Below are 10,369 nucleotides of genomic sequence, written 5' to 3' on the forward strand. Positions count from 1 at the left end.
CACCCTGATGCCGAATATGCTCTTTATTACTGTGATCAGTCTTTTCTCTTTTACTTTACTTAGATGTGAGATCTGTGGATTTACTTGTCGACAAAAGGCATCTCTTAATTGGCACATGAAGAAGCATGATGCAGACTCCTTCTATCAGTTTTCTTGCAATATCTGTGGCAAAAAATTTGAGAAGAAGGACAGCGTAGTGGCACACAAAGCAAAAAGCCACCCTGAGGTGCTGATTGCAGAAGCTCTGGCTGCCAATGCAGGCGCCCTCATCACCAGCACGGATATCTTGGGCACTAACCCAGAGTCCCTGACACAACCTGCAGATGGTCAGGGTCTTCCTCTTCTTCCTGAGCCTTTAGGAAACTCAACCTCTGGAGAGTGCCTACTGCTAGAAGCTGAAGGGATGTCAAAGTCATATTGCAGTGGGACAGAACGGGTGAGCCTGATGGCTGATGGAAAGATCTTTGTGGGAAGCGGCAGCAGTGGGGGCACTGAAGGGCTGGTCATGAACTCAGATATACTCGGTGCTACCACAGAGGTTCTGATTGAAGATTCAGACTCTACTGGACCTTAGTCAAGGGAAGACTTTGGGCACTGGGACAGCTCAGACTTTGTATTTAAATGATAAAAAGGACAAAAAAAAATTTAAAGCATTTAAAATCTAGTAAAATAACTGAAGGGCCTGCTCTTTCCATTGTGAATCACAGCACACACACACATATACCCCATTCCCATCCCCTGTTCTCCCTCTGTTGTCCCCCTTATAAAATTGATGTTGTCTTTACCAGAAAGGTAGACAAAAAAGAAGCAGGAGCAGCTCTTAAATGAGTGTCATCCTCATACCAGTTCCAGCCAGTGTCAGACTTCTGCTCATCGGCACATCCCCTTTTCAACCTGTAACTGATGTGCTCTGGATCAGCTTTTCACTCTCAATAGTATATACTGTCTTCTAAATCCCTTCTCTTAATCTACTGCTGCCCATGGTTCTGGCTTCTATCCACTATGGCACATTTATCCTCAAATATTATAAAATTCTAAATCTCTGGAGGCTGGCAGCTTGACTTGGCACTTTAGGGCCCCTTAGCAGGGTGAGCTGTTAAAACAGCACATATCTCTCACCCCCTCTTCCTCCATTCCCCACTGGGTTTTGGAAAGGAAGGATACATGGTGACCACCTCCCTCTTCTTTGATTCCAGCACCTCAGTCCCCCTCCCAAAACCTCTATATGGCTCTCAGTGGTGCTCACTTGGCTTGGAAGCAGGCTCCCAAGAGGGAGGGGGTTGCCTTCTACACAGTCTCTTTGACTGCAAGACAGGGCTCTGTATCAGTGAGACAGAAAAGTCCAAGGCTAATGGCAGAAATTTGCACTTTGAACATGTGTGTTTTTGTGTTGTGGAACCTGAGATTCCTTATTTATTAACGGAAAGTCTGATTTCTTTTTCCTTTTTTTTGTTGGGGGTGGGTGGGTTTTGTTGCTGTATTTTGTGGGCCTGGGAGAGATTAGATTATTCTGAAAGGGGATCCTTTCCATGAGAGGTACTTTGAAGGCAAGACATAGGGTTGAAGAAGCACAGCCAGCCTCTAAAATCATAGCTCTCCAGTGGCCTTTAAAGAAAGCTGGTCCTCAGCACTAACAAAATCACTACAATATCCTAGTGTGTTTTTTGTTTTTTGTTTTTTTTTTTTTTTTGGAAGCCTTTCTAGGGAAAGATGCTAGGTCTCTGGTAATTAGTTATGCTCTTTGAGATTTTTAGAACATTGAGATTTAGGATTTTGAGGGGATGAGGAGGGTTGTGCAGGGTCTGAATTACAGATGAAAGATTTTCTCTTGCGAATTTATTTTCTTTTTTTGTCTCCACCGTTTCATTTCATATCTTCCAATTGGCCCAATTCTGGCCCCTTGCTTTGTTTTTTGCTTTGCTTTATCATTGGTTCATTCCAGTTCTCTGTTAGTGAAGGATACTGCCATTAGCGAAGGAATAAAGTCTGTAAGTCCTAAAGTTTAAAGTCAAAGAAAACTGCTTTGTTTTTTTTTCCCTTTCAGTAACACTTCAGAAGAGGAAACCTTCAATCGACAGAGTCAATAATCTATTTAATAATGGCTTTGACTTTCACCCAGAATTCTGGGAATTATTACTTCCCTTGGGATAGGGATTTTCATGGGGTGTGGATTACTGTTCATGGGAGAGAGACAGTGCTTTTGTACAAGTTCATACCTCACAGAAAACTAAAAATCTATTTTGGCTCATTTTTAGAGAACTAAAAGGGCAATTCCTATCCTTCTGTGTACCTCAGAAGCTGGAATTGAAGGCTTGCCTATTCATTGTTCATTGTCAGAAATGTATGATGGCTGTTGGAAAGAATGAAGTTTTGCTGAGAACAAAATAAGGAACAATTTGTTTTTCACAAACACTAAAACTACAAAGTTTATCAATTTTCTCTTTGATTTATTTTTTTCCCAAAAAAGAAGGGTAACAAAATGTCATCTCTGAAAGAGGCTTATTTTACACCCACTATTGCCAGTGGTTTGGGATGCCAGGGAATAGGGAGTGAGACACCTACAGCGAACAGTCTTAAATGCACTATTGTTTCTTTTCAGAGTGTTGCAGATTTGCCATCCCTCCAGTGTGGGGTAGAAAATAGAATAAGGATAGAAGGGTGTAGAATATGCTTTCCTGCCCACAGTAAGGGTTTAGAGTTGACTTTGGTATTTTGAGTAGATTTGAAATATATGGTTTATTGGATGGGTCCTCCGCAAAGTTGTTTCACCCCAAATAATTTCATTTTGTACTGTTTTACTAGCTAGCATCCGTATCTAACACTTAGCTTTTGTCTCTGTCACCCTTTGTCTCCATAAACTTCATTTGCGGTGATTAGTCATCAGATATTTTAGCCGCCTACACAAAAGCAAACAGCTTTTAAAGAAACCTCTTTCTGATAGGGGGAAAAGTACGTTCTTCCCTATACCATACTCCTCTCCCCACAAAAAGTTAGTTCTAATAATTAGGAACTTCTCATTTCTCCTTTTCTTTTTAGTACTCTTCATAGCTACTGTTGCCTACAATAAACTATTGTAGCAGATTGCAATACATTTTAAAGTATTTTTCATGGACTTTACATTTTTCCTTTTGAAAAAGGGGTGCTAACCTAGTAAAGAGTTGGTAAAAGTAAACTTTATGTGAGCCCTCTTCCCATTTTGTTTCTGTTCCCTGTACTGTTTGTTTTATTGTCCTTCCATGGAGCTCTTTTAATCTTAAAATTATGCATTTTGTACTCTTACAGATGTCACATTTTATTACCTTTTCAATAATTCTTCCCACTGCATATTCTTCATCTTGAGCTGGCAAATTCTAAATTGTGATAATATAGTTGAGAAACAGCTCTTCAATATTTCTGGGAGATGTGCTTCCCCCTTGTGTTTGGTTGCCCAGGGTTATTTTGCATAATTAAGACTTAAGATGCTTCAGAGAATTTAGACAAACATTGGTCAAGAGTACTGGGAGTAGAAAAAAAATTAAGGTATAGAAAAGCATCCACATAGAGCACTTGAACCTCCTTTGTACCTGTTTGGAGGAAAAAATATAAAAAGTATACTACCAACATAACTAAGGTTATTACAGTCTGGTTGAAGTACCATTTTTTCTTCCTCCTGTCTTTTTCCCACTTTCCAATGTACTCAAGAAAATTGAAAAATTGTAATGGATCAATTGAAAATATTTTATTTCCTAAAAGCCTTTTTTGCCTGTTGTAATGTGCAGGACCCTTCTCCTCTGATGGGAGAGACAAGATAGTTACCTGAATCTAGGTCGAAAAGGTTATGTAAAAAGAAATTATAATAAAAGGGATACTTTGCTTTTCAAATCCTTGTTTTCTCTTAATCTAGGTAAGGCATATCCAAAATAAATATGTTAAGAAGAAAAATAAAAGTTGTCTTCATGGAAGCAACTTGTCTTCCTTGGTTGTATTAAGTTACAGTTATCCTAGGGGTGAAACAATTGATGCTGCTAAATGAGAAAACCAAGGGCTCTCAGAGCAGGTGTTTTGTGGGGTGTACTGTTTGCTGTCATTGAGAATCAGCTAGTTAGCTTTTGACTCGGTTTAGTTCTTGATTTCTAATGCTGAAATGCCATATGATTCTGTGATCAGTTCAGCAAACTTAAAATCTCTTTGATGTTTTGATAGCTTTCTCCTTGCAAAAGTGGCCATATTAACCTAGTAGAGATTAATTAAGGATGCCATGAGGTTAATTTTAGTCTGGTAATGATAAAGCTTTGATGGCATTTAATTTAATATCAGTGCTTCTTTACAAAACTCAGTGTCCGTATCAAGTACTAACTTTAAAGAAAGAAAAAATGTAATCCTACCTTCTTAAGAGTCCTACTGTGACAGCCGCCCAGGCCTCATTTCTTTCTCCCTTATATTTCTCATATTGTTTGCCTATGTAAATTTGCTCTTAAGAGGGCATGTGTTTCTGCTTATTGGCAACCACTATGATGTGAAATAGTGAAAGCTAATTGATTCATTTGGAGTTGGAACTTGCAGCCTTTACCCATTAGCATCATCCTCTGGGTTAAATGCAATAGAATGACAACTCTCCAGGAACTTTTTTAACTCTTTTGCCTTCATTTCAAAGCCCAACTTCCCCTTACTTTGTTAAGAAGCATATGGTATGACTGGGATAGGGAAGAAAAGGAAAGCATGTTGTCACTTGAGTGAGACTGCCTTAGAAATGTTACCAAGTTAGGGTTGGGTGTTTCCTGTCCTTTGGAAGAGAACAGGCCTAAACAGTACCTTCCTCATCCTATAGCTAGGAGGAAGGCACCATGATTGAGATTAGAGATGCTTTCTTAGTTGATTTTTAATCAAGTGTTAATTAAGCTAACTTTAAAAAATACCAAAAGGATGGGGATGAAAGATGCTGTTATTATTAAAGGACCTATTTCACACAACCTTTGTTTCTTCAACAAAATGTGAAGTACATAAAGAATGAAATTAGAAAGTCATTGGGAGAAACAACTATAGAATCAAAGACCTTTATATTTAAACAAGAGCCTACTTTTTGGATCTTATCCACATAATTTCTTCAAGTTTCAGTTTCTTCTTACATAAAATGGGGAAAATAATATTTACCTCAGAATTATTCTCAGGCTCAAATGAAGTTTCTTTAAAGCCTTTTAGCACAGTGTCTGACCAGTGGTAGATGCTTAATAAATGGTAGCTATATCAATAATAATTAATATTATTGAATATTTTGTCAGGCCAAAAGAAAAGGACATGGGGAGCATAAGAAAGGGTGATAAAATGAACTAATTATATGTGTATATGAAATAGATTACATTAGGCAGGGGTGTCATGAGGATTAGTGTGATAGTGACCTTGTTGCTAAGTGCAAAAGCAAAACAATGACATAAAAACAAGTGTGCTAAGTACTAAGTGGAGAAGAAATGGAGGCAAACACTGTAGGGGAAAAAAAAAACTGATTAAAAAGGGCCCTTTGATTCCACAAGCACAAAAATCCACAGCCAGGAATTTGCTGCCACCTCTGAGTCAGGCAGGGGGTGGGGGTGGGGGTGGGGTGCACAATCCCATTAGTAGAGAATGCCCAGTGGATTTAGTCTGTGAGAGTCACATTTCTTATTTGGACCAGTGTAGACAGAAGCAAACCCAGCTCACTTGCTTCCTGGGACAGTTGAGTTAGGGGATGGCTTTCACAGAGCATTCATCACTGACCCCTCACCGCCGGGACCTCTGTAGCCGCTCTATCTGGCTAGCAAGGAAGATTCGTTCAGACCTGACTGCTGTTATGGAATCTTATGTAAGTTGCCTGTTTTGCTGTTGTCTATTTTTCCTTCATCTCTTCAGATCCAGCCCCTGACCGTCATGCTCTAGTCCCATTATGAATTATTAAAGCCCTGATCATGTAGTCATTCATGAGTTGTGTACCTATTATTTGACATGGTCCCTTCCCTTGAGAAAACTCATGTGATCTTTGGTTATTCCTCCAGGGTGTTTAAGAGACATGTTTCTTAAATGAGAAAATACATACGGGGTTCTAGGTAGGATTTGCTATATGTCTTTGAAGTTGTTCATAACTTGGTTGCCTATATTCTGAATCCTACCAGAATAACCAGAGGCCCTCCAAGTTTGGGTTCTTCATAGACATTGTTCTGAATTTTTGAGCTATGTAAATGAAAGGCAAGTTTATAGGATAGGTGGGAGGAAGAGCAGTATGAACTTGGATGAAATTTGTAAATCTAACCAATTCCTCCTATACAGCATTAGCCACCACACATCAAAATTGTCCCTGTATCTAAATAAGTCACCTAAGCTATTGAAAGGATCCCCTGAAAGATGTATTGGGAACTTGTGGAAGTGTCAGATTCTTAAGGAGCTAACCATGGAGTTCCAGATTGGTTTTCCGACAGGGAGGATCCCTATCAGTCTTCACCTAAGGCCTGCTTTGGAAATATTCCAGTCCCCTCTGGAGAGTTCTGAATTTAGATTCTCTAAGAATTGGTTTGTCTTTGTACAGCCTCACCAGTTAGAAATCAGACTCTGCTTACCAATTTTTTTTTTTTTTAACTAATCCTTATTGCCTTTTCTAAAGGGTGGACCTCACACCATTTAGAGTGAGCAATGGGAGAGGAGAGAGTTTAGAGAAATTCTACAATAGCTACATTTTAGGGCTTCCTAGGTATAGCCAAGTGTCTTCAAGTATGTTTAAAATACTTAAACTCCAGTGTGATTAAAATATTTCAGATCCTAGGAGAGAGTTTAAAGTGGGAAAGAAATATTCTTCCAAATGTTTTCAACCTTTAGAACTCAATGAAAGCTGAACGTTCTCTTAAGAAGAATGTACAGATATCCAATTTGAGGGAGAATTGGGTCTTTCTGAAGTCCAGTCCTGAATCCCAAATGAAAAGTTCCTGTTCTAGACATTTTATTTTCTTTACAACTTGGAATCTTGACCAGAGAGGTGAATGAGATTTTACATGGGATTTATGGGCAATTTAACTAAGGACATTGGGGCGATTACAGAAGATGTGATGTTTTCCTGTATCCTTGATCAGGTGAAGCATCAGGGTCTGAACAAGAACATCAACCTGGACTCTGTGGATGGCGTGCCAGTGGCAAGCACTGATCGGTGGAGTGAGCTGACCGAGGCAGAGCGACTCCAAGAGAACCTCCAAGCTTATCGTACCTTCCATGTTATGTTGGCCAGGCTTTTGGAAGACCAGCAGGTGCATTTTACCCCAGCTGAAGGTGACTTCCATCAAGCTATACATTCCCTTCTACTCCAAGTTGCTGCTTTTGCTTACCAGATAGAGGAGTTAATGGTGCTCCTGGAACACAAGATCCCCTCCAGTGAGGCTGATGGGATTCCTGTTGTTGTTGGAGATGGTGGTCTCTTTGAGAAGAAGCTGTGGGGCCTAAAGGTGCTGCAGGAGCTTTCACAGTGGACAGTGAGGTCCATCCATGACCTTCGTGTCATTTCTTCTCAACAGACTGGGATGCCAGCACATGGGAGCCGTTATATTGCTAAGGACAAGAAAATGTAGCAGTTAGCTTCCTTGCTTTCTTTTCTAAGGGAATATACAAGTTCTCTGGGTCCTCATTTTCCCATCTTAAGTTTTTGAAAACCTTTAAGACCACAGGCATTTTCATCAGATAGGGTTGGACACATGCACAAATGGGCATACAGGTTTAGTCTGGGTTGGGTGCGTGCGTGCGTGCGTCGGTATGTGTGTGATGGAGGATGTAGGGAAATGGGAGTGGGGACAGCATTCTTCCACCTCAGTGCTCTGACCTTTCTAACCACTAATTAACCTTTATAGGCATTTGACAGCCTTACAGACAGATAAATATTTTAACTCTAGTTCTAGGTGTCTGAGCCAGTGAATTAAAACTCATGTACTCTCTACCTAATTTAAATTCTTAATTAATAAAAATAATAGCTAGCATTTATGGAATATGTACTATATTGAGGCATTGTGCCAGTATGTATGTTATGTATAACGTCTACAACAACTTTGTAAGGCAGGTGGTGTTATTCCCATTAGGCAGATGATAAACAGGCTCACAGAGGCTTGGTTAAGGTCACACGGCTAGCAAGTGCCACACTAATTTGAAAAGATCTTTCTCAGTGTAAAGCCTATGTGCCTTTCACTTTAGAGGCTTAATTATGAACCTCTTATTACTATATCTCTTTGTCACACAGGGTTGGAAGATGTACCCATGTAATCTATCCCCAGCACTAGAAAACAGCCCCCATTACATAACCTCATAAGTCAGCAGCAAATTTTAGTGTTAAAAGCAGTATTTGTTGCCTGTACTTGGCAAAAAGAGCAGCTGGAGATAATAAGATTCCATTTGGGGGAAAGATTAGGCCCACCAAACTTCTGAGCCTTGGAAGCTGGGGATGTGTTTTAATACGGCCTAGTTTAAAGTATCCAAGAACTAATGAATGTCTTTGAATATAGGCTTGGGCACAGCTTATTCCACATTACCTCATGTTTACTGTAATCAGTGATGCAGTGGTATAGGCACTGGAACCCAAGCGTTTATGGAAAAGGGTGGAATACTACTCAGGTTAAGAAGTCACAGAACTCCTTCACCACACATTCTCTGGACTTAGTCATGAAAAGAGGGTGAGTCCCACTGTGTTCCCACTGGGAATGCCAAAGATTCTGAAACAATATACAACAAAGACTTTGTGCTGTGCAGCAAAGGGGCAGGGCTCTGCATTTAATGTCCTTTGAGAACCACACAGTACAGGTTGAGTATCCCTCATCTGAAATGCTCGGGACCAGAAGTGTTTTGGATTTTTTTTCACATTTAGAATATTTGCATTACTTACTGCTTAAGCATCCCAAATTCAAAATCCAAAATGATCCAATGAGTATTTCCTTTGAATGTCATGTCAGCGCTCAAAAGTTTCAGATTTCAGAGCATCTTGGATTTTGGATTTTTGAATTCATGATGCTCATCCTGTATGAAGGAGTGGTAAATATGGGCTTTAGTGAAAAGGTCATTTTTAGTGAGGCCTGTGAACTACTGGTGCAATAATAGAAACTCAAGATTTTGGATTGGAGGCCCAAGTCAATTTAGTTTAATTAATTGAGGCTTTGGGGGGGGGTGGTTGAGTGGTTTTTTTGGCAGCTGGTACAGGGATCTGAAACTGTTACCTTGATGTTATAAGCTGCTCTTTAGACAACTGAGCTAACTGGCCAGCCTGCCTTCTGTGTTCTTAATTGAACCATACGTCAGAGAGGGCCAGCTCCCATAGGTTGCATGAGGAGGGAGTGACTTAGCTTATATCCTTTCCCACATGGTTTCATGTCCAAAATTTCATGAAGTCAATGTTACAAGAGGATTCTGGGCTAGGCATTGTGACAGTTCAGGGGGAAGTAAGGCCCTGCTTCTTAGTATGCATTTGTGGAAATACATTTATATGTATATAAGGTAAGAGATCCATACTAGATTGTAATTATAAGTCCCGGGTTTAAGTGGTAGGGAGTTAAAGTAAGGAGATCAAAGAGGGCCCAAAATACTTCATGCAGGAGGTCGGAGTTGTGTCTCAGAGATTGGCTGAGCACAAAATAGAGAAGAATCAGGCGGAGAGAAATGGAAGAATTGCCAGCATAGAAAAAAGTTAGACAATATTAAACATTAGGGTCTAGCTACCACTAGAGGCTTATTGTTTGATTTTATTTCATTTGTAATTTGGTTACAGGTATTTGTCTCCCCACTGTATGTAGAGAGGCTCATTTTATTCAAGCTTTTCCTAATTTAAAGTGTTTCTTCTGCTTAACAGCATTTTTGATTGATAAAGTATTTGCTTATTAACATGAAGCTCTAAGATTTAGCTAGATAGTATTTTTGTTTAATGGAGCAAGATGTGATTAAAATTTCTTAGTGGGGAATAACTGATTATGAATTTGCTGGATCTGAAATGAATATTTTCGTATTCAGCAGATGTGTCAGAAGTTTCAGAAATCAACGGAGTCTGGCTTAAGCTCTGCTGAGTTGTGCTTATGAAAGATTATGTATGTATAAGAAACAGATTTGAAGTGGTAGAGTGTTCAGAAAAGGTACAAGTACTGACTATTGAATGGGAGGAGATAGGTAGATGTGTAACTCTCAGTTAAGTCACAGAAGCAGCAAGTCTTTACTGAGTGCATTCCTAGCACTGTGCTAAGAGCTGTGTATCAGATTCTCGTTCAGGAAACTCGCAATATGCCTCAAAAGAAGTATGGAGAAACCTGAGAACTTAGCGATATAAACACGTATGAGATCTAAATGTGTAGACATTGCCTCATGCTTATCTAAAATAGATAAATCAAATTGAATAAGGGACTGAAAATGAGCC

General features: G+C 39.6%; 2 protein-coding genes across 2 annotated transcripts in view; both read left to right on the forward strand.

The window, feature by feature from the left end:
- ZFP91 (ZFP91 zinc finger protein) overlaps positions 1 to 3,941 on the forward strand; it is a gene marked incomplete at its 5' end in the record, with an annotated part of 45,112 nt that extends 41,171 nt beyond the window's left edge. Inside the window, one exon of the mRNA XM_008593594.1 lies at positions 64 to 3,941. Within this exon, the coding sequence (XP_008591816.1) occupies positions 64 to 574 (511 nt within the window). The remainder of the gene's footprint in view (positions 1 to 63) is intronic.
- A 1,185-nt stretch (positions 3,942 to 5,126) lies between these two features.
- Positions 5,127 to 7,862, forward strand: CNTF (ciliary neurotrophic factor). The gene is made up of 2 exons (XM_008593593.1): positions 5,127 to 5,815; positions 7,071 to 7,862. The coding sequence occupies exons 1-2, from the start codon at positions 5,702 to 5,704 to the stop codon at positions 7,557 to 7,559; spliced, it is 603 nt and encodes a 200-aa protein (XP_008591815.1). The 5' UTR covers positions 5,127 to 5,701; the 3' UTR covers positions 7,560 to 7,862.
- Positions 7,863 to 10,369: the final 2,507 nt, after the last annotated feature.

Source organism: Galeopterus variegatus, unplaced genomic scaffold (assembly GCF_000696425.1).
Source record: "Galeopterus variegatus unplaced genomic scaffold, G_variegatus-3.0.2 Scaffold9380, whole genome shotgun sequence".
Classification (NCBI taxonomy): Eukaryota; Metazoa; Chordata; class Mammalia; order Dermoptera; family Cynocephalidae; genus Galeopterus; species Galeopterus variegatus.

Excerpts from the sequence above, each read along its gene's own strand:
- CNTF (XM_008593593.1), top strand. The coding sequence starts at position 5,702 with ATGGCTTTCACAGAGCATTCATCACTGACCCCTCACCGCCGGGACCTC. Across the intron at positions 5,816-7,070 it reads CTGCTGTTATGGAATCTTAT|GTGAAGCATCAGGGTCTGAA; the intron begins GTAAGTTGCCTG and ends ATCCTTGATCAG.